Source organism: Vitis riparia, chromosome 14 (genome assembly GCF_004353265.1).
Source record: "Vitis riparia cultivar Riparia Gloire de Montpellier isolate 1030 chromosome 14, EGFV_Vit.rip_1.0, whole genome shotgun sequence".
NCBI lineage: Eukaryota > Viridiplantae > Streptophyta > Magnoliopsida > Vitales > Vitaceae > Vitis > Vitis riparia.
Genome location: NC_048444.1, coordinates 11,169,989 through 11,194,275, shown reverse-complemented (window position 1 = coordinate 11,194,275; position 24,287 = coordinate 11,169,989). Strand labels below are relative to the sequence as shown.

Genomic DNA, 24,287 nt, shown 5'->3' with positions numbered 1-24,287 from the left:
ATGGAGCATAAGGAACCTGACGGAAATTTTCAGGTGAGTCCGACTCTATTGTGTGAGGAACAGTCACCAAAGAGCAATGTTTGTTGAGGATGGCATAATTGTCAAATTTGTACAGTGAGGTAAAATTTTAAATCTATTGAATTCTAATTTCAAGTGTCCTGGTTGAGTTGGTGAAATCTTAGTTTTCAAAATTTTCTTATTTCATGCATGGGATGCATGTAAAATGGGAATTTTTTTGATTTCATTACTCCCAGCTGTGGAAATTGTTGGTTAGTTGAGTGATGAATCATGTTATATCATTTCAGATACTTAGAGTTGTCTAGGACTGAAGATTAAGGTGAAATATTTTGTTGAAATAAATCTAATGTTTATGTGATAGTGTTTTGAATCTTGTGTGTGTGTGTGTTGCACACAATTGTATGTGTTTTCTACAATTGAAATTCAGTTTGTAGCTATACCAAATATCATATCTGAATTAAACCTGGTAACTTTTACTTTCTTATGTCCGAAGTGTGGCTTAACTGCATTGTGATTGACTTGTTCTATGAAGATATTACCATATAATATTTTTTTGATAAATAAGATAATGTATTAAATGTGCAACTAGCACGTAAGAGTACACAATACATATACAGTGAGCGCCAAGAGGCAAAACAAAAAAAGAAGGGAAACAAAAAACTACTCCCTTTCTCAACAAGAACCTAACCAATCTACAAAATGAATTAAAGACATTATGCTTCCATTTATGTATACTTTAATCCACAAAGATAGATTGTTAAGGAAAGAGCTTTTGAGTCTTTGATTTGATATCCCCTCATCTTCAAACAATCTTCGATATCTTTCCTTCCAAATAGTCCAGAAAATACATAAGGGGGTGGCTCTCTAAGCCTTCTTTCACCTTCTATCCACAAAGGAACTAGGCCATTCTAGGAGAGTCTCCTTAATCAAGGTAGAAATAACCTAAGGAATATAGAATAAAGAAAACAGCAACTAGCATAAAATCCTAGCCTTATCACAACGAAGAAGAATGCGATCAATGAATTTTGCCTTCTCTTTGCACAAAGTACACTTGTTGACTAATGACCAACCTCTTCTTTGGATTGGTCCAAAGTCAACACCTTCCCCAACAAGCATCCCAAGTGAAAAAACTCACCTTAGAAGGAATCTAGGAGTTCAAAATTATCCTTAATGAAGAAGGGTTGGCACAATTTGACTCTAAAAGAGAATAAAGGTCTTTTACAGAGATTTTTCCTTTGCTATTGCCCTTCCAAATTACTTTATCCTATTCCTCCCTATTCACGGACCGTCCTTGGAGTTTAAATAGGAAACACTCCACAATATCCAACTCCCAGCCATTCAGATGCCTTGCAAAACACAAATTTCAATCTCCTCCTTTCCTCTGCTCCCATAAATTTGCTACCCACGCCTCTTTCAACTTGGTTTAGGCAAACAAGGATGAGAATATCACACTTAAAGGTTCCTCACTACATCACCTATCTTTTCAATACTTCATTCTGCTTCCATCACCCATTGCATAGGGAACTCTTGTATTAAAGAGACCTTGCTTCTTTCTTATAGCTTTCCATAATCCAACCCCATAAGAGTCTTTCACCTCACATGACCACTACTCCCCTTCTTCCTTCTCATATTTCCCCTTTATGATCTTCTTCCAAAGCGTTTCCCTTTCACACGAATAATGCCAATCTGTCTTGTTCAAATGGTTTATAAAACCATGATCAGTTGCTATCAAGGGCGTGGCAACTGGTGTGCAGCAATGCTTCTTGGAGTGCTGGATGCCTATCTTAGAGTGTGTTTGGATTCTTAGAAGCATTTCCAGTCTTTTTAATACTTGAAAAATAATTTTTTTTAAGTGTTAAAAAGGTTAAAAGTGTTTTCTAAAATCACTACCAGTCTTTTAGTTAAAAGAAGAATAAACTAAAAAAAACTGTAATTTCTTTGCATCCTTGAAGAAAATTTTCCATGAGATTGAATCCTGAACATCATTCTAACTTGATAATAACTTATAAAATGTGTCATTGGGGAGGCTTTCTCCTCCAAAATTCCCCCGAAGAAAACTCATATGCCCAAGATATTTTACTAGTGGAATATGTTTGATCTTGTAATTCTTTGGACCTCCATTGGGCCTCAACCTCCGAATAAGATCCTCGTGCACATTCCACAAATCCAATATCTGGAGTGTGGTTACATGTTGCAGTCCTTCAGGCAGAACCATCAGTTTCGTGCAGTGGTAAAAACATAGTTGTTTTAAGGAAGGCAGTGCCCTCTGTTCAATCTCTGTCCATTCCACCAGAACAGTAGAATCAATTTTCAGGAACTCCAATTTTGGGAATCCTCCAGCTCTGAAGAACTCTTTCCATACGCTTCCCTTTGTAAGCATGCCTCAATATAAGATATTTCAGATTGGGAAGGAATTGCAAAATTGTAGTTGGGTTCTCAGAAAGATGAGAGAAGCACATATATAACTTGGTGAGGTTCTCCATTGAGCCAAGCCAAACGGGCATCTCGATTAAATGCCCGGTTATCGTAAGTTTTTGAAGTAATGGTGGAGGTGAAAAGGATTCTAAGCAGGGGAAAAACGAATTCTCATACTGAAGTGAGCTGCTGGAGTTGTATGAGACCCTCTCCCCCTCCACAGTAAGAGAAGGCATATAGCTCACCTGCATGATCCTCTGATACACTTCTCACTTCGAGTGATCTGAGTTGTGTCATGTTGCCTAACTCCTTGGCAATGCCACCACCCGCGTATATACCTTCTAGAGTCTGCAGGTTTCTGAGTCTTGAGATACCTCGTGGAACTCTAACCTCACCAGCATTCCTAGGCCGAAACATCTTCAGGTGCCTCTGTTGTGCAAGATTCAAAACTCCATTTGACAGCTCAAATTCATTCCCAGACCAGGAGATATCCAAGGTTTGTAGGTTCCGAAGATTGCTGATGCTCTCAGGAAGCTCATTTATTTTGGACTGCCTCACACTCAAATACCTTAGGTTCACCAATTTCCCTACTACGTCAGGCAAGCTCGAGTTGTGTCTTTTCTAAGCCCAATACTCGCACACGTTTTGCATTGTACAACACAGTTTCCAAACAATCTGAGCTGGCCTCTGAAAGGCCTTCCTTTGCAGAAACAAACAGTGAATGTAGGAGACTGTTCATGTTTGTGATGGTGTTTTCTGCGTCATGAATTGATACAAGACGAGCTGTTGGAGGTATAATGGAATCTGAATTTTCAGTGGAAATAAGAAAATCTTCTGCATTCATCACACTCAGAGATAACTCATAGTATGGACTAGGAACTTTAAAACAATCCCAATCATGTTCATTTCTTCAAGCATTCCCTGGTTGATCAATTTTTCTATATTTTCCTGGGCTTTTTCCTCCATCAGTTCAGGTTTTTCTTGTATTAAACCTGCCGCTACCAAAACTTGAACTAATGCACCTTTTGTTTGTGCATTCCTCCCAAGAAAGGCACAGTAAAATAGCAAAGAGAGTTTAAGGTCATAGGGTAGATTTATCTAATTTAACATGCAAGAGGCAAGAGCAGTTTCCTTATCTTCATCAAAAACAAAGTTTGATCTGACAAACCGACGAATCTCTTCTAACATCAGGGAGGCCTCAAGTCTAGGTCTTCTGTTCAAGATTTCTGAGACTCTTGAGTTGATGTTCTGAAGTTCATTTCCAAACTCGGCAATAGAGTCTTCCCGATCCTTCTCAGTTTGCCCATACACCTTAATTACGAAATCATCAACAAAATCCTCTGCTTCACAGAGCATTCCCCTCAACTCACTCGCCCATGTTAGATGATAACTTTCTCTTCCCAAGATCCTGTCCACATCTCCCGTAAAGCTTCCAACCGCATCAAGTTTGTTAATGAGCGACTCAATTTGATCCTTGACACCCAAAAGAATTTCATTCTCTTGCAGGAGCATAGAGTTGAGCCTCCATTGGAATAATGTCACAACAGAAGCAGCCATGATATGAGCGTGCAACGGGCAACCAAAAAGAAGGTGTTGAGGTCTCCCTCTTCTACGAATTCTGAAACTGCTTCTGAGAAAGAGGAGGTCACAAGATCAATTACTTGGGTTGCTGCTCTCTTGTATGTATTCAGTTTGTATTTTTTTGCCAATTCAATTCCCAACTATGTTGAGTTGAATTGAAAAGAAAGTATGAACCACCAACTTGCCTGGTGTAGGTAAAGCTGGCCTAAATCTCAACTTTTTCACTCACAAAAACATTTTTTGATTCAAATTTGAATGAAATTAGTATGAACCAAGTTACAAACCCTTTTAACAAGCAAAACAAGAGAAACAGACTAACACATGTAGGTGATTAAAGAGTGCACTCCAGGAGTCAAAAAACTAAAGTGGTAGTGGGTTACTTGAATTTTTGCTGTTCATATGCCTTGTATTTATGATTTTCTCTGCATAGTAATGGGAACTGTTTTCTTTCAAGTCCCAACTAGCCGTCAGTAACCATACAGAACGTTCACACCTTGATGAATTCCAACATCTTCAAAAACCTCTCTCTGTTAAGTTAAAGCGAAACAAAGTGTAGAAGGATGCATTAGAACTGTTTTTCTCTATGTTTACAGTTTACCACTTTCCCAACTCCCTAACTACAATTCAAAACTAAACTGTTTTTTGAGTATAGCTGAGGCAGGCTAAAGTTTACAGAGAGAAAAAAAAAAAAAACAGCATTTGGTATTATAAAACTTTATCAAGTATGGAAGAGAAAATTCCAGGACAGGAACTGGTCCAGGGTCCAGTTCACTCCCCCAATTCAGCAATCGACTCTTTCTGATCCCCTAGTCCAGGCCATCGACCTGAATTATGAAATCTTCACTGTAATCCTCTGCTTTTGGTAACATCTTCTCCTACCAAGGTTTTGTGCTCTCCCAACTTTGGTAACATGGCCAACCAAAGAGGATTTTGAGTTTTTTTTTATTAAGTTCCAGACAAGAAATTTGAGAAAAGAGTTTCTTTTAAATATAACGCACAGCGTACAGTAAAAGAAGCTACCAACTGAGAGGGTTAGGAGTAGCTCTACATGTGAAGTTGGCATACCAAAAGTAGATGACCCACTTCAAGTAAAAGAAAAAAAGAAAAAAAAAAAAAAAAGACAAGATTTACAATTTTTTTTTGGTTACAGCCTTATCTAAATGCTGCATTTTTTCACAAAACAGTTTCTCCAATCTCAGGGTAGGATCATGTTGGTAAGCCTAAGTTGCTTTTCAAGAGGCAGGTGGTCCTGCAAAGAACCACAGCTGTGATGCAGTGTCCAAAATGTATCATAACAAGCCAGGCTCTCGCTTGAATCTTTTTTGCCACTTGAATAAAATGGTCATCTCTTGGACTATATCTGCCTCTAATATCTGTGTGATGTCCAAGGCAGTTACTCAGAATCAAATGAATTGCAAAGTTCAAGTTCTGTAACGAGTATATCATAGAGCATTCCATTAAATTCAATCCTAAGGAACCAACTTCCACCTAATTTATATTCCAATAAAACAGAGGAAAACATGACATTATTACTTTGGAAACTTTAACCAATAAAATAATTTTTTAACCTGAATTAGATTAACTTGATATCAGCTTTTTCCTGGAGTGGCCAACTGAAACAGACACTTGCTTGAGGGAATAACCCCTGTAGGAACAGATTGACCTTTACACAAAGTTTCATATTGATAAGCTTTTAAAGTCCATGAATCCAAAAGTCCTAACTTGTTTTATAAGATTTTCCCTGTAGGAATATTTATAACAATAGGGATAGAAGTTTCGAAATTCCAATCAACCGGGTGTATTGTGTTGATTTAAAAATTTAAAATATACATATGGAAATGCCTGTTGATTCTTTATTAAAACCGTCTCGTGAATCCAACTCACCTATCGCTTTAATAGGCGAATAGACCAACCCTTAGAACATACTATAGTCCCAGGTAGCAAAGAGTCAACATTGAGTTGCCAAACCTTCCCATCAATGTGAGCTCTTGGGAAGATCGGTCTGTTATCCCTAAAGTAACTTTTATCCGTTGAACGACAACCTGTTAATTAATGTCAAAATAAATATATCATTCACATGTTTAAAATAATTTATGGAACTCCTTTGATCTGCATACAACTTGAGAACCATTTTTGACTGTGGCAGAAGGAAGGCTAAAGGGACAGCGTGTCTATAAATAAAAATGTTTGAAGGGAGGTTTGTCACACATGGATATCTGGGACATAGACGTGCAGGGAGTGTACATAAAAAATACAGCCACTTGTCTTGTGATAGAAGGTTCGTGGTTGATGGGTGTGTGTCTGCATAAGAATTAAATCAAAGTATGTGGAGGACCATTGCATATCATCCGCGTATAAACAACGGCAGTATAAGAAAAAGGAAAACTGAAAAAAGCAAATGCATTCACTTGTGTTGTTTTTGGCGTCAATGGCCCCTATGGGTCCACGTAGTTGACCACTAATACTCAGCCTTCTGCGATTAATTAAAGCCATTCAAACAGAAATCTCAAGTGGTTATAAGCATATTCATCTCCTCAGTTAGGAGTTAGGAGTAAGGAGTTAGGCCTAGATTCAAAGAAAAGAAAAGAAAAGAAAGCTTGAATGGGTGTCGAGAAGATGCAGCTAGGCAGCAGAGAAGAGAAGAGGCGTGAGGAGGTAACATGGGGAGGGTTTGCGGGAGAGCTAAAGAAGGTGGGTTGCTTGGCAGCGCCAATGGTGGTAGCAACAGTGTCACAGTACCTTTTGCAAGTGGCGTCGGTGGTGATGGTCGGACATCTGGGTCAGGTTTCGCTGTCTGCTGTGGCCATTGCCACTGCTCTCACCAATGTTACCGGCTTTAGCCTTCTTGTAAGTCTTCTTCTCTTCTTAAACTCCTGTCATGAAAGTATGTGTTTGTCTTTTTGTGCTATCTTTGGTTCGAGAAAAAAGAAAAACAACACAAAAATGAATTTCTCATATTTTATTTTATTATGAAAAAAAAAAAAAAATCAAATATAATTAAAAATATTAAAAAATTTGTATATTTTTAAATTATTTAATAAAAAAATTCAAAATAATACATAAAAATAATTTATTAATTTTATATTTTTCTCTATTTTTCCTTTTTAATTTCTTTCCCCACATCAAACTTTTTGAAAACCAAACGGAAGCATAATATTATTTGATAGGAATGGCTATTTTTTTTTGGAATACCACCAACTTGGTAAAATTCACCTGAATTCTTAGTCACACAGGGCACAATCAACCTAAAATTAACTGAGTCCATAAGGAAGGTGTTTCAACAGTAAGTTTTCAGGGCAGCTTCATTGGTTGGACCTTATTGTTTAGTATAGAAGCAAGAGGTAAACTTTTCTTGTTGAAGTTCAACTAAATGAATATCAATTTATCAAATTCAGTATATTCTGATAATGGTTCACACAAATGAAGAGCCACAAACTTAGGCTGTGTCTAAGAACTGAGAAATGGGCAAAAAAATAAAAGAATATAAAAATAAAAACAGCTTAATTTCTTTAGCAAAGTCATCCATGTTTCTCTCCCTTTCCTCAGTTTTTCCTGAGAATCAATTGCTGGGATATTAGTGGCCTTTAATTTGCTTGGAATGAGAGACTGAGGTGGGATCTGTACTCTCGCTTACAAAAAGGAATCACTTCCTTCATGGGCTTGATTCCCCTCACATCCATCCTCAAATTGCTCAACAATTAATTTGTCCTAGTATATATGCAATTATTACAGTAATTAACAATTCAACAACAACAATTCATCTTATAAGTCCAGAACAACTAATTAGTTGAATTTTATGCATGGCAATCAGTCAGGATTGGCAGGTGGATTGGAAACTCTATGTGGGCAAGCTTATGGAGCACATCAATATGGAAAGCTTGGAATCTATACTTACAGTGCCACCATTTCTCTTGCTCTTGTTTGCCTCCCAATCTGTCTCCTGTGGATCTTCATGGACAAATTACTCATTCTCATAGGCCAAGATCCTTTGATCGCACATGAAGCTCGCAATTACTCAATTTGGCTTATCCCTGGCCTATATGGCAGTGCAATTCTTAAGCCATTGGTCCGGTACTTGCAGACTCAGAGTTTGATTTTTCCAATGCTCATAAGCTCCTTGATAATTCTAGGTTTACATATACCAATATGTTGGAGTCTTGTATTTAAGTTGGAGCTAGGAAACATAGGAGCAGCGGTGGCCATCAGTATATCCAGTTGGTTGAATGTTGTATTACTGGTGCTGTATGTTAAGTACTCTTCAGCCTGTGAGAAAACCCGCATGTCATTCTCTAAAGATGCTTTCTTTGTTATGGGAGAATTCTTCCATTTTGCTGTCCCAGCTGCTGTAATGGTTTGGTAGTTTCTTCTTTCTTCCATTGTCAAGACAGTATGGTTTATGGTTTCTGATATTCTTTTTCCCTTCTTATTTGCTTCTTATATTCATGGTTGTAGCCTTAAATGGTGGTCATGTGAGCTGCTTACTTTGCTGTCTGGCCTTTTACCAAATCCAAAGCTGGAGTCTTCAATTCTTGCTATATGGTAAGTTAGCTTTTCTATCTATATACGCACTTAAATTTCCTTGATTGATCGGGGGTTTTTAATGTAATGCTTCTAATTTGGTCAGCCTTACTATCACTACATTGCATTTCACCATACCATACGGGCTAGGGGCGGTTGCAAGGTATGCTCTACACTAGCATCCTCATGCATGTTCTTTTAGGCTATATTTGGTTCTTGAAAAGAAAAACATGCTAAGAAAAATGGATTTTTCATATTTGTAGTACTCGAGTGTCGAATGAACTAGGAGCTGGAAATCCACAAGCGGCTCGAGTGGCTGTTTGGGCAGTAATGTTTCTAGCAATCATAGAGACTACTGTTGTAAGCACAACCCTCTTTTGCTGCCGCTATGTTTTGGGATATGCTTACAGCAGCGACAAGCAAATTGTGGACAACGTTGCAGTAATGGCTCCTCTGATCTGTCTCTCCATTGTCATGGACAGCATACAAGGAGTTCTTTCTGGTTAGTCCCCTGCCTCCCTTGCACTTTATTCTCCTTGATTTGCTTCTCACATGCATTCAAAAGCTATGTATGTTTTTTTTTTGGTGGGCATCAGGAGTCGCTAGAGGAAGCGGGTGGCAGCATATTGGAGCCTATATTAATCTTGGAGCATTTTATGTTGTGGGACTTCCTGTGGCTATCATACTGGGCTTCGTTGTACATTTGAAAGCTAAGGGACTTTGGATTGGAATAGTAACTGGGTCTGTTGTACAGTCAACTCTTCTTTCTATTATAACAGGTTTCACAAATTGGAAAAAGCAGGTACTAGTCCAAATTTTACACTTCTCTTCGAAATTTGTTAATTTTCTTTTCCACTCAATGCTTTGTCTGGTTCTGGAATGACTTGACATTTTTATGTGGATATTGCAGGCTAACAAGGCCAGAGAGAGGATATTTGAGGGGCCATCTTCAGTAGAGAATAGATCAGAATTGAATGAGCCAAAGAGAATTTCTGATGAAGTTGTGACAAATTGAGTTGGAATGATCGTACTATTAGTTTATCAATTTACTTCTAAATTACTGTTTTTGATAACAAGAATTAATATTCTTTAAATGACCAATAACCTTTTAATTAAACTCATAAGAAAGACAACAAAAATCTCCTCTTCCTTCAACTTCAACACTCTTTCCTTGAAAGTCTGAATATACTTCTTATTTAACTTAAAATCAGATCAAATAAAAACTAAAATATTTTTCAAATATATTAAAAAATTAATCATGATTAGAGGAAAAAAGAGAAGGGTAATCCATTCTCTTTTGGGTCTCTTTCCAAAGAGAATGTTGAGAGTTGTCCAAAAGCCTGAAAATCTGTGAGGGCTACTCAAGCAACAACTTAGCTAGATTAAGATGCTGAACTTAGTAAAGCTTGTACCTACTACAATTACCCAAAGGTGCATAGGGAAAGTAATAAGAATTTTTATTTTGTAATAATAACTTGTATACTATGTTTGTTGTTAAGCTCTAGTTTGGGTACTAATCTTATTATTTTTTTAGTGTTTTTAGTATAATTTTAGCTTTCTTTTACTTAAGAGTGATGAAAACATGGAAGGATAGATGTTAGAAGACTTGCATTTGAAAGGATAAGTTGGAATTTAGCTTGGAACTCTTTCAGGAGAATGCAAGATTGAATTTGCAAGGGCCTAACATGCATTGGAAGTCTAGTTTGCATTCATTTACAATTGAGAATTCAAAAAGAATGGCTGACAATAATGCACGTTGAGAAGCTAAGGGAACAGGCAGGTTGATAGGCAAAATGATTAGGTGTCACCAAAAGTGATCAATCTTCCTTGAAGAACAATTAATCATGATTGAGGTTTGTTGCCTTGATAAACAATCAAAGGGGTGATCGTTACAAAGTGATCAATCATCTTTAGGAAGCTATTTATTGTGATCATGCATGTTGTTTTGTTGAAGGCCAGACTAGAAAATGTTAGCCACAAGGTGATCAATCGTCCTAGTAGAACAATAAATTATTTATTCCATCTAATCATTTATTCCCATAGGTTCATAGTTTTGAACGCCTATGTCAATGTGGTAATATAAGTTTGAATTGCTATTCGAACCTAGCGAAAAGAAGTTTTTCTTAATGATTTCTACAACCACTTTCAAAAGGCCATGTAAGATTGCACTTCATAACTTTGAATGCCTATGTGAAGCTCAAATCAAGGGGATGTTTGAGGCTTTGTGAGAGAGATTTCGAATAGTAATTTAAGTTACTCTTTGAAAATGTTTATGGGTGCTTTTACAGTTGGAAGATGATCACATGCATCATACAATTCATACTAATTGGTTTGTGATCATTCTAAACCATGTTAAAGGCTGCCATGGGTGAATTTGGATGAGTATGGAATGCCTTGAGTTTTGAATTTGATGAAGAATGGAGTTTTGATCTTTGGCAGAAGATGTGAAGATGAATTTGTTTCATTCTTTCTTTGATCTAATATGTAAGGATATCTAGTTACACAAAGCATCCCAAGCCTTGGATCTTAAGAGTGCATGCAAAATTTATCCTAGGATTCTTTAGATCTACACAATGGAAACAAATAAGCATTTAAAAACTTAAATCCAGAGATTAGGAATAGTAAAAAAAACTTGTGATATGGATGTTCTTAGATCAATTCTAGTTGATGAAGAGATGTTGTGGATCTTGAAGACCGATGAATCTTCCACTCGATGACTCTTTTTCCTAGATCCTAGCACATGAGGAAGGTTGATTCCTCTCTAAAGGGGATGAAGGCTAGGGTTCCTCTTTCTTGAAGAATGAATAAGAGAAGTGTTTTAACCCTAAACCTAAAAAGGGGATTTATATAAACTCACTTGTGGGCTTAAGTGGCTTGAAGCTCGTAAATACTTAGTTTGACTTATCCCTGGACTATTTGGTTGTGCAGTTCTGAAACCAACTGTTCGTTACTTGCAGACTCAGACTTTAATTCTTCCATTGCTGATAAGTTCCTTCATTGTTCTTTGTTGCCATGTACCTATTTGTTGGATTCTCATATTTAAGTTGGAGTTGGGAGATATAGGAGCAGCAGTGGCCTTCTGTCTGTCCATCTGGCATAATGTGATATTGCTTGGCCTGTATGTGAAATACTCTTCAGCATGTGAGGCAACCAGAATGAAATTCTCAAAAGAAACTTTTCTTGTTATTGGAGAGTTCTTCCGTTTTGTTGTCCCTGCTGCTGTAATGGTTTGGTAATTTCTAATTGCATCTTGGTTTTTTATTTCCATTTTCTTTTTCGTTTCCTAAACTATTTTCCATTTTGGGCTCATGGATGATTTTAGTCTTAAATGGTGGTCATGTGAGTTGATTACTTTGCTGTCAGGCCTTTTACCGAATCCAAAGTTGGAATCTTCAGTTCTTGCTATATGGTAAGAATTTGTTTTTCCATGGATCGGACATTTTTCCTTAGAATGTTTTCGAATATTTATTATTGCTATTTTATCAGCCTCACCATCACAACATTGCATTTCACCATACCATATGGGCTAGGCGTAGTCGCAAGGTGCTCTAGAATGGTGTCTTTGTGATTGCACATCCTTTTGTGTGATATAAAGTATGCCATATATGTTGTTTGTTCTCTATGATCACCCAAAAACAGAAACTATATATATATATATATCAAGCATTGAAAAATACATGCCTTGATCTCTAGATAGGGAACGAACTTGAATCCATTATGCGCTTGATGAAGAAGTACGAATCTTCTAAGGCTGTAGAGGGGTATCCACCGTTCATGTAATCTCTCTGACGATGGGAGCAGGAGAGAGCGCGTTCTGTTATATTCAAAAGATATGTTCAAAAGGAACAGACACTTAGCCTTATATACCCTCTATGCCTTAGGGACCATACCCTTTGGACTATTGGGCCTCGCGTGTCTTAGGCCCATCATCTAAGACCTGTTATGACATTGGGCTCTACACATAAGGTGACCCATACTCAATAAACACAAATTGAAATAAATACGGATATCTTAATCAAGAACTATGTTACATATGTGAGTCCATATTTTAACAATCTCCCACTTGGATCACATATATTACAGAACAATGTTCATGATAGTACTTTATTGAGCTCATCTTTTATATTTTATCTAAATATCCTTAAACAATTCGGTCTACTAATTATGCTAACACAGGATTAAAGCGGCCTTCGTTAATCATATTTATAACTAGACCCATCAATGATCACAACATTAACAAAATTAACAACATGGATCAAGTATGGATGTGTAGCATGGAAATTACATAGAATGTGATCTTTAATATGTCTATTTCCAATTGGTCATACTTTATGACTAAAAATAGTCAAATTCCACTTTCAACACTTGATGCTAAACTGTTTCTGAAAGTCATCATTTCAATTCAGAGTATTCAAACACAATAGTCTTTATAAACAAGGTTTGTACAGATAACACAAACATAATAACACATCAAGAAAACAAACACAAAATCTAAATACAAACTCTCAATATATTAGCACATCATCAATTTGTACAATACCTATATGTGTGACATGCTCATGATATACTTTGGGTGGCAAACCCTTAGTGAGCGGATCTGCAATCATGGAGTTTGTGCTTATGTGTTCAATTGATATTTGAAGACTCTGAACTCTTTCTTTCACAACCAAGAACTTGATGTCAATGTGTTTGGACTTTGACGAACTTTGGTTGTTCTTAGAATATAATTCTGCGGCCTTATTATCACAATTGATTCTCAATGGTTTCTCAATCCCATCAACGATTCACAACTAAGTAATAAAATTCCACAGCCATATCTCATGGTTTGATGCCTCGTAGCAGGCTATGAATTCTGCCTCCATGGTGGAAGAAGCAATAAGTGTTTGTTTTAACACTTTTCCATGAAATTGCTCATCCAGCCAACATGAAGATGTATCTTGAAGTGGATCTCCTGCTGTCAAGACATCTCGTTAAAATCGGAGTCCGAATATCCCACGATATCTAAATGACTGGATCTACGATATGTGAGCATATAATCTTTAATTCTTTGTAAATACCGCATAACCCGTTTTGCCTTTTTCCAATGATTCATACCTTGGTTACTCAAATATCTGCCTAACATTCCAACAATGTACGCAATATCCGAACGCATACAAACTTGTGCATACATGAGACTTCCTACTACCGAGGCATAGGGAAACCTCTCCATATCCTTCTTCTTAAGTTTATTTTTCGGACATTTGTGTAAACTAAATTTATCGCCTTTTGCCACAGACGTGTCTCCTGGTGCACAATTGCTCATGCCAAACCTACTTAACACCTTATCGATGTAGGACTTTTGTGACAGCCCAAGTATACCTCTTGAATGATCCCTATAGATCTGTATACCCAACACAAAAGATGCATTACCAAGATCCTTCATGTCAAATTTACTAGATAGAAATCGATTGGTTTCATGCAAGAGTTCTACATCACTACTAGCAAGTAGAATATCATCTACATATAGCACCAAGATAATGAATTTGCACCCACTGAATTTGAGATATATGCATTGATCAACGATGTTCTCCTTAAAACCAAATGAAGTAATCACCTGATCAAACTTTCGGTACCATTGTCGGGATGCCTGTTTTAAACCATATATGGACCTTTTTAATTTGCATACAAGTTGCTTTGAATCATTAGACTCAAAGTTCTCTGGTTGCACCATGTATATTGTCTCATCAATGTTACCATTAAGTTTTAACGTCCATTTGATGCAGCTCTAAATCATAATGAGCCACAAGTGTCATGATGATTCTAAAGGAGTCATTTGACTAAACCGGTGAAAAGGTCTCCTTATAATCAATGCCTTCTTTTTGAGTGAAACCTTTTACGATTAGGCGTGTCTTATACCTAATAATGTTGCCTTTTGAATCCCACTTGGTTTTAAAAATTCATTTACAACCAATCGGTTTTACACCTTCAGGCAACTCTACTAGGTCCCAAACACCATTGTCTTTCATGGATTTCATCTAATCCTTCATGGCTTCTATCCACTTTTCAGAGTCAGAACTTTGTTTGACTTGACTAACTGAAATTGGATCGTCTTCCAAACCCATGTCAAACTCATGTTCCTAGAGATATACAACATAATCATCTAAAATTGTACTTCTCATTTCTCTAGTGGATTTCCTCAATGGCACTTGTACTTGAGGTTCTTGAGGTTCTTGAGTTACCTCTTCATGAACTTGAATTGGTTCCATAACTTGAGTAGGAGGAATCTCAGGTATGTCTACAATCTTTGTTATTGGTTATACATTCTAGATAGTGTCATCAAACATAATATGACCATGCCACCTTATGAGGGATCCTAATCATGTCTATAGACTTAGAAAAGCTCTCTATGGTTTAAAGCAAGCTCCAAGAGCTTGGCATGAAAGACTCACATCCTATCTTCTTAAGAAAAGATTCATGAGAGAAGGAACTGATCAAACATTGTTCATTAGAAGAAATGATGAAGTGTTCTTGGTAGCACAAATATATGTGGATGACATAGTGTTTGGCTCTACCTCCAATGAGTGTGCTTTAGATTTTGCCAAAGAGATGAAAAGTGAGTTTGAAATGAGCATGGTAGGGGAATTTACCTACTTTCTTGGTTTCCAAGTGAAACAACTCAAGGATGAGATTTTCTTATCCCAATCCAAGTATACAAGGAATCTTGTCAAAAAGTTTGGGCTTGAGTCAATCAAACACTTTAGGACACCAATGCCTACCAACCTAAAGCTAAGTATGGATGAATCTAGAAAAATGGTAGATGAAACATTGTGTAGGAGCATGATTAGTAGCCTTTTATACGTCACTACTAGTAGATCGAACATAGCTTTTAGTGTTGGAGTGTGTGCTAGGTATCAAGCATGTCCTAAGGAATCTCATCTCATAGCTCTTAAGCGCATCATTAGGTGCATTGCTGGTACTTTAGAGCTAGGCCTTTGGTATGTGTTTGACACTCATTTTGATGTAGCTTGCTACACTGATGCTGATTGGGCTAGAAATGTGGATGATAGGAAAAAACACTTCAGGTGATTGTTTTTATATAGGAAATTGCGTGGTTGCTTGGATGAGTAAGAAACAAAACTCTATTTCACTCTCCATAGCTAAAGATGAATACATTGTTGCCGGAAGTTGTTGTTTTCAACTTCTATGGATCAAGCAAATGTTGAGAGACTATGGAATAGATCAAGGAACCATGGTTGTGTTTTGTGACAATACTAGTGCCATCAACATATTCAAGAACCCCGTTCTTCACTCTAGAACAAAACACATTGACATTAGGCATCACTTCATTCGTGACTTAGTTGAAGACAAAGTTGTATCCTTAGAATATGTTCCAACAGAGGGTCAAATTGTTGATATTCTCACTAAACCTTTGGATGTGTCTAGGTTTGAATCACTTAGAAGATCCACAGGTTTATGCACACTCAGATGACTTCCTTTAGATCTTGTCTAGGTCATCTTCTTGCATATCTTTGAGTCCTAGTGGTCTTCTCAAGTTCCTAAATGTCATCAAGTTGATGTTCTTTTTGTTTTGGTTCAATCTTTTCTCTATTGTTCATAAATTTTCTAAAATTGTTGAGTTCATGAGAGTGATTTTCTTATTCTTTTGTTTAAAAGTTAGACTGACTCATAATGATCTTAAAAGCTTCAAGATGTCTTTATCTCCATGGCTTGATTGATAAGCATGATATTGAATCCTTGCTATTTTGATTTGATTAGATAAACCACAAAAGGTTAGCTTCATATCTTTTAAGTGAGTAAAAGCTCATGGTTGAACCTTGTGATTGCATAAATGGTGAATAATGCTCTTTAAAGTCTAAATGTAAACTTATACCTATTTAATAAGCATTAAAGAGTGGGTAATGTCACCTGGAAATTCCTTGAGTGGTTGAGATGATCGTTCCTTGATTGTTTGCTCTCTCTTTGAAATTAAGTATGAAAAAAATGGAAAAGAAAAGAAAAGAAAAAGAAAATATGAAGTTTCTTGGAATGGTTATGACTCCTTGGAAATGTTTCAAGAGTTAAAAAGCCTCCATTGTGAGAGTGGACATCCCTTATGTTGTTATATTGTAAAGGCATCCTTAAAGATCCTCAAGTTATAAAAATAAAAAATAAAAATGATCTTAAGCATAAAGACTATATATTTGTATTCCTTTTAATGCTAAATTTGAAAAGCAAATGAGGTATGAACTTTGTTAAAGGGATGTAAATGGGCCGTGTTAAACAGAAATCCAACCAAGAGAGGTGCAAATTGACTTCCTGGAACATTACCTTGAATTTCTCTAGGAAGCAAGAATGTCTTGAAATTGATTTTTACCTCATGGATAGATATATGTACACAACTAGAAAGAAATTAACATTCTCACTATTTTATGGTGTCATGGGCAAGTCTTCGTTGAGTTTAAGTTTACTTGTAAAGTGTTGATAATAATTTGTTTTTTACCTATTCATTTGATATATTTGGAAGGTTCTTCAATCTCTATGTTTGTTAATTTTGTCTATTGTTAAGTTCTTGGAAGTATTTTTGTTCAATATGAATAAATTCTAACTCATTGATTGAAAGATAAGTATGTCATCCTATTGTATCTCAACTTTGGTGGATCAATTTTCAATTTTTTGAAAAGCTTTTTGGTATCACCGAGAGCTCATGATCGAAAGCTGGATCGATTCACCAAGATCGATACCACTTATGCACTTGTGAAAATTTTCATTTTTGCTCCCAACTGGTTATACTCATGATTTAATGGATGAAGGGTATTTTTGTAATTAAAAGTTACAAAAAATTGAAAAAGTCAAAATCCCCAAATCAATTTTTCCCAATTCATTTCTTTCAAAAGCCCTAGGCCTTTTGTTCTAGAGAAAAAAACTTCTCTACTCTATGCTTCTCTTTAGCCATCATCGTTGGTCCATTATTTTGGCCACTACCTCCGAAAGTTTTTACTTTTGAAAACCTTTGTCATCGTACATCCATATCTAGTGAGAGTTTCAGGTTTGGCCAATCCTACTTGACAACCCCATCGAATAGCCTTGAACTGTTGTGTTGTTCAACTCGTTTTGTCGGCCTGTGTGTCTTTTCTTGGCATGCCAGTGCTGCAAGAAATTGCCTGCTACATAGCCTGTGCTGGCTAGGACCTTTTGTGCGCGTCACTGGACTGTATCTTGTGCAGTCGAGATTTTGTTCCAACCATTGGAAATTCTGATAAGCCTTTAGGACTGGGTTCTTCAAAGTACGGTCAACAACTCAATCTACCCTTAGGACCATTGTTCTGAACAACACGTTTAGTCTAACCACTTTCATCGACTTGTGTTTTGGAATTTGTCGCCGGTTAGTGTTCCATTTATTATTGCCAACACCATTTTTGACGAGTTCTTCTTCTTGTGCCTATGTCTTCTCTATCACAGGATCTCTTTTCTGACAACCACTACTACTCTATATACAGGTTTGTCATCCTTCACTAGTCTTCTGTGTTTGACAAGTGTTTGAGTGGGCATCGGGTCTCCCTATTCTACTAATCTTCAGAGTATGTGTTCTCAGAACTATGCCTCCAAAAAGTTGTGGGAGCAAAGCCCCAGTTAAAGAGTCATCCTCTAAGATCCCAAAAGGTGCTCAGGATGAGAATTTACCCATCAATCCACCTATTCAGACTCCCAATATCCCTAAGGCTCTTGCGAAAACTTCCATAGATGGGATTTCTTTTAATGTTTTCCCGAAAAAATTCTATACACCAAGGTTTATCGTTAGAGGTCTCTTGTTCTTAAGAGACAACTTCATATAGAATCATTTCTCGACCCACCAATTCCAACACTATTTGTAGAACTAGGTTGGATTCCTCTAGCATGCTTCACTGGGACTACATGCGCTCCCATTGTCCATATGTTTTATTCGAATATTATTGGGCATGACTTGGATGAGTCCTACCTAAAGTCAAGTTTCTTTGGTATTGTTGTTAAAGTCACTCCAGAGGTGATTGTTGAAGTCTTAGGCATCCTATTGGTTGAAACATCCTTTGTGAGTGAATTGGAAATCACCTCTGAGTTGTTGCATAGTGTCCATTGACTTATGGGGAGAGGTTCGAGTTCAACTAGGCTCAGTTGTACACACTGGTAGCATATCTCATCTTGCATGAGTGTTGATGACTTTTCTAACATTCTCAATTTATCCATTTTCTCACCTGGTAGATATTTGTAAGAAATGTTGCATTCTATTGTCCCGAATTCTTCATAGGAAACCCATCAATTTAGCATCTTGCATTTTAGATGAGATGATTGTTCAAGGATATCCTTCCGTGTTGAAAAAAAAAGGTTCTTCCCTTTGGCATTTTAATCACAAAAATTTGCCAAAGAGCTGGGGTGGAATTTTTTGTATATTCTTCATTTCTCAAACCAATGGGTCTCATTGATACCTCATCTAGGAATCAAAGTCAGGGACATATTAAGGGTGCCTTTATTCTAAGAAAAAAGTGTGTTGTTGTAGAACTAAGATCCAAATTGGTGAAGGTGACTTAAATTCAAGTGTCCTAGCTCAACTTTGTGCTAGGTTTGATGCATGGATGAGAAAATTTATGCACAATCCACCTTGTTGTCTGAGCAGATTTCTCAACTCCACTCTCATATTGAGAAAGGCTTCTCACTAATTGATGGACAAATGCTTTGCAACATGGATCAACTGCAAGCTCTTGAAGACTTTGTCCATAAACATCTCCCTTAGTCATGTAGCGGCTAGTTATCTTTTTGGATAGCTTTCTTTTGATAACATGTTCAGTTTGCTAGTCTTATATACTTTGCTTGTTTTAGACAGCTCTTTGTCTAATTTTGGGACAAAAAGAGGAAGACATTTTACATTTTACATGGATATTGATATGACATGTAGTTGATCATGACAGTTTCTTTGTGTTTTGTTGCTTTGGATATTTGATATGTTGATTATGATCACATTTTTGTGTATTTGTGGATATTTGACATGGTTTTGGACTTATGAATGCATATTGACTATCTTTAGACAAGTGATTTTTGTGGATATTTGTGTGTCAATTCATTTGAAACTTGTGGAAGTGTCTTGGTAATATGTGCAGGTGCTACTAATGTTTTTCCTAAAATTTATTTGTAGGTATTGTAGTACCTTTGGTGAGGTTTTGAGTGATTGAGTGAACTTGTATGAGAGTTGGGTGGGGCTTACTTGTACTCATTCGTGTTGTAAAGGGTTTTGTCCCAAAATCGTCAAAGGGGAAGATTATGAGTGTTTAGTTAGGTTGACAATTCCAGATAAAATTCCTAAATGTCCCCTAACTCGATTTTCCAATTCCTCTTTGGACTACTTGACTTTAAAGATTAAGACTTTGCCAAGAAGTTGAGGTATGTAGTCGAGTATGTGGTGATTGAATGTGAATCAACCTTGTTTTTCATCTTTAAAAGAGTTAAGAAAGCTAGGAGAAATGTTTTTTGATGAAAGGTTTTTGTTTCCTTATTTCTAGATCAATCTAGGTGTAAGAGCATATCAATCCAACTAACCTGTTTTTAAGATCAATTTTTACCCCTTGGATTAAAAGCTTCATTCTCATTTAAAATCAAAATTTCTCCTAGTTCAAAAAATAGAGAGAATAACAACCACAAGAGAGCTTTTCCTTTCTCCCCATTTTGAGGGTGTTTGCCTCCTAAGAAAATCTCATAAGTTTTCTAAGAATTTTTTTTTAAAAAAAATGGATTTTCTGAAAATGAACATGGGTTGATTTCTGAAACATTTATCTCTCATTATCTTGGTTTTGTACAAAAACTCATTTTCTTTTTGTGTGGATTCAAGTAAAGGTCGAAATCAAGCTTGGTGTGGACTCCAAGTGTGCTTCAGAAGAAGAAGGTGAGAAGTTGAAAGTGAAAGGTACTAATCAAGTAGTTCGGGAAGGATTGGTTGACTTGAATTAGGTAAAACCTTGTATTTAGTTTTTATTCTTCATAGTGGATGTTGTTTTTATCTCTTCGGAGGTTTTCCACGTTAAAATCCGATGTCAATTGTCTCATTGTCTCTCTTTCTTTTCTTAACACCAGTTTTCAGTTTTAGCAATTTATTATAGTTTTGATTGTCTACTATTTGATTGAATGATGAAGAGAAATGACTATGAATCATCTATGAAGTTGTTTCAACTTGTTGATCATTGACATTTTGAGGTATATTGATCTTGTTTTTATCTGAATTTAGTTTAAGTTGATTTGAGTTTGGGAGTGTTGGATCATGTGCATGTGAATTGCATTTTAATATTGTTGGGGAGTGTTGTTGCATTCATATATGCATGTGATTTATAATTTGTATTTTTGAGAATGTGTGAAGAAAAGAAAAATATTCAAATTTTTTTTAAGGTTTGCTAATTTGAGTTGAGTTTTTTTTTTTCTTTCTTTCTTTTAATTGGTCAAAACACCAATTCACCCTCCCTCTCCCTCCCCCGTCTAGTTGTATTTTTACTATTGAGATTCACCTTTTCAATAAACCAAAATGTTTCCTAATTATTAAATAGGTAACACGCCGTGTAACCCATTTAATAATCAAATCCTCCTATTTAATAATCATGTTAAGTTATATATATTATATAAGTCCATAGGATTAATATTTTAACCAAACATATTAATGATTTAATAACCTATTTATTTAAAAACAAATTTAAAATAAGTCAAATATGAGTTAAATAATTTAAAGTTATAATTAAGTTAATTAATAGGATTATTAAATGATTCAATTCAGATCAAATTCGTGTTATATAACTTAAAACCTACTTATTTATTAAATGAGTTATGCAAGTTGATACGAATCTAATCCAAACTCAAATATAATCAACTTAAACTCAAAAAAACATGTTGGGTTCAAGTCATATTAGCAAATCCTATGAAGGAAACAATGGTGAGACCAATTACGCTTTCTCTATCTGCGAGATGATTGGAGATACATATAGCAAGTTGCCTTAGGGTTGGTTTAAATCACAACGTTACAACTCATTTTAAATCATATTATTATGGTCCATTCACATGAATACCTATTTTTATATGCCTAGTCAACAATATAAAGTAACCCAATCATAGAACAAATCTATGTAGGTGTACTTGTTTGAAAGTCTTATTAAATATGAACAATGTGTACTAAATTATGAACCTCACTAATACATATCGTATAATATATGTATACATTAATAATTTTCAGTTTAATTTCGTTTATTACTGATTATTTAAATGGAAAATCATGGACCGAATTTATTTAGTTCGGTTTTATATTTACAAAATTGTAATTTTTAGAAAATTTTTAAAATTTGATTAATTGAGGATAATTCAGTTCAATTCAATCGATTACTTCAATCGAATAATAAAAAAACTTATGAATACACAACTTAATTATTTCAAAAGAAGTGATCGGAGTAAATTTTAGACAAATATATGGTCAAATAATTAGGATTAATAAGAAGCATGCCTAAAATAGACTCCATATTCAAATAAGAATGATTTCATATAAGTTTGTTTAATCTGAAAATTACTTTCTCAGGTTGATATAATATGATTAGAGAAAAAAAAAATATATATTTCCTTGTTCTTTTTAATCGTCCTGGTGCTATACAAAAGATACCTATGAGAATATATATATCGAGTCAAAGAAGTGATTGAATCAAATTGAACTCTTAGAATGCAGGATGAAAAAAGTCATGGATTCATGTTGAAAATTCAAACACGACTTGGAGTTGTCAATTTTCTTTTGGTAAATTTCCTCACGCATGGATAATAGCAATGGTTAGTACGTTACGAAATGGTAAAAAATAGTAATGTGATTTTGGTTACACAACTAACCATTTTCTAATAGTAGTAAAATAAATTTAACATGAAAAGTTAAGTATTATTATATAAACTTTTGGAAGAAAAAATAGATAATTGATTTTTTTCTATTTCTAAAAATGAAAACATGCAAAACAATCTAAAAGAGTGATTCGAAAATTTTTCTCTTTCAAAAAATGATCATAATATAACTAAAAGCAATAATATTTCAAGATGGTATAATTTTTCTTTCTAAAAAAGTGATTATAATTTATGTTTGACTCTAATTATTTTACTCATCAAAAAACTATTTAAATAAATATTAGTTTCTTTGACTTCTTTAAAAAAAAAAAAATACAAATATCTATTATTTTTCATTTTTTTTCCAATCTAAATTAAAAAAAAAAAAATCTCTTTAATATCTATCTACTCTAAGGGTTAGTTCAAATAAATTGTAACTTGGTCTGATGAACTACGTCCAAGAGTGGTGTGATTTTGGTTGCACAACCAACCATTTTATAATAGTAGTATGATATTTGTCTTTAATGTTTAGAAGTATTGAATTAGTTGATGACCTGGTTATCCATACTATAAAAGTAAAGTATTTGTCGATTTTTTTTTTCCCTTAGAATGTTCTTATCATCTCACTTATATACATTTAGATCCTATCATTATTTTTCTTTTTTAAAGAACAATCTAAAAATCGATTTAAATAATGTTTCCCTTAAAAAAATATCATAATTTAATTAAAATAATTTTAACATGAAAAGTTAAATATTATTATTGAAAATTTTGAAAGAAAAAATAGATAATTATTTTTTTTCTATTTCTAAATATGAAAACATGTAAAACAATCTAAAAGAATAAGAAATATGTGTATGTTAAAGAATTCAACTCCCAACTCTAAAACTTTTAGAAGTTCTCCAAACCAAGCAAATAATACTATAAGACTTTTTCTATTGGTCCTATATTTAAGACTATGTTTGATTTTTACGGAGTATCATCGATGAAAGAAAAAAATATTAAAAAATTAATTTTTTTTTATATTTAGTTTTATTATAAAAAAATATGAACAAAATTAAATATAATTAAAGGTTTATGTATTTTTAAATTATTTAATTTTTATATACAAGAATTAAAAAAATGTGAAAATGAGTTTGAAGTTAACTTTATTTATTTTTTTAATTTTTCTTTTTAACTTTTCAATTTTATTTTTTTCCATCTTAGCTTACCTCGGATTTTCCGAGAAATAAGAATTGCTTAAATAATATTTGACGTGAAATTTTTGTGAATAATCTTAAATATTTTTTAAAAGTGTAATTTTATAAAAAAATTTATGGCAACCTTTTAACGTACAGTGAGAGAGGAAGAGAACGATTGATTAGTCGCGGCCTTTGGATCAAAGCTTTATTTCGACGCCATTAGTGGAAGAACTGGAGCAGGCATAGGATGATGAGAAGCATGTTGGATGAGAAGAAGAAGGCTGCAGATCGGTACCTGAAGCGCCAAGTTCTCGGAGAGGGCACATACGGCGTCGTTTACAAGGCCTTCGACACCATGGTATTCTATTTTCCACTTTCTTTCCCCCTTTTTTTTCCTAACAATCACAAATATAGAAAAAGCAAATTATACAAATTAAGTTTAAATTGTTTGGCTCTTTGTTTGAGACCTGAGAAGGCAGAAATCAGTAGATAAACAACAACTACAATTCTACAACTATGTTGGTCCCGTTTAGATTTATATTATATATTTTTGGAAATCAAAGCATATGTATCGAGGCATAAGATTTGAAGTTTCGGATTCGTTTCTTTTCCGTTGTTCTTTTTCNTTATTTATTTATTCATTTCTCTCATCCACCTACCCTCACCCACCCACTTCTTCTCTCTCCTCCCATACCCCCGGCCACTTTTCATTTTTCCCTCATTTTTATTCCTTCCCAC

The 24,287-nt window shown here is 35.0% G+C and overlaps 2 protein-coding genes across 2 annotated transcripts; one reads left to right on the top strand and one right to left on the bottom strand.

Moving 5' to 3' along the window:
- Nucleotides 1–2,604: 2,604 nt before the first annotated feature.
- LOC117930460 lies at nt 2,605–3,990 on the bottom strand. The gene is made up of 3 exons (XM_034851119.1): nt 3,546–3,990; nt 3,068–3,237; nt 2,605–2,982 (listed from the first exon to the last, which is right to left on the bottom strand). The coding sequence occupies exons 1-3, from the start codon at nt 3,988–3,990 to the stop codon at nt 2,605–2,607; spliced, it is 993 nt and encodes a 330-aa protein (XP_034707010.1).
- Nucleotides 3,991–6,568: 2,578 nt separating this feature from the next.
- LOC117931155 (protein DETOXIFICATION 12-like) lies at nt 6,569–9,649 on the top strand. Its single transcript, XM_034852059.1, has 7 exons — nt 6,569–6,861; nt 7,826–8,370; nt 8,467–8,553; nt 8,639–8,695; nt 8,796–9,034; nt 9,129–9,334; nt 9,443–9,649. The coding sequence occupies exons 1-7, from the start codon at nt 6,616–6,618 to the stop codon at nt 9,545–9,547; spliced, it is 1,485 nt and encodes a 494-aa protein (XP_034707950.1). The 5' UTR covers nt 6,569–6,615; the 3' UTR covers nt 9,548–9,649.
- The last annotated feature ends 14,638 nt before the right edge of the window (nt 9,650–24,287 follow it).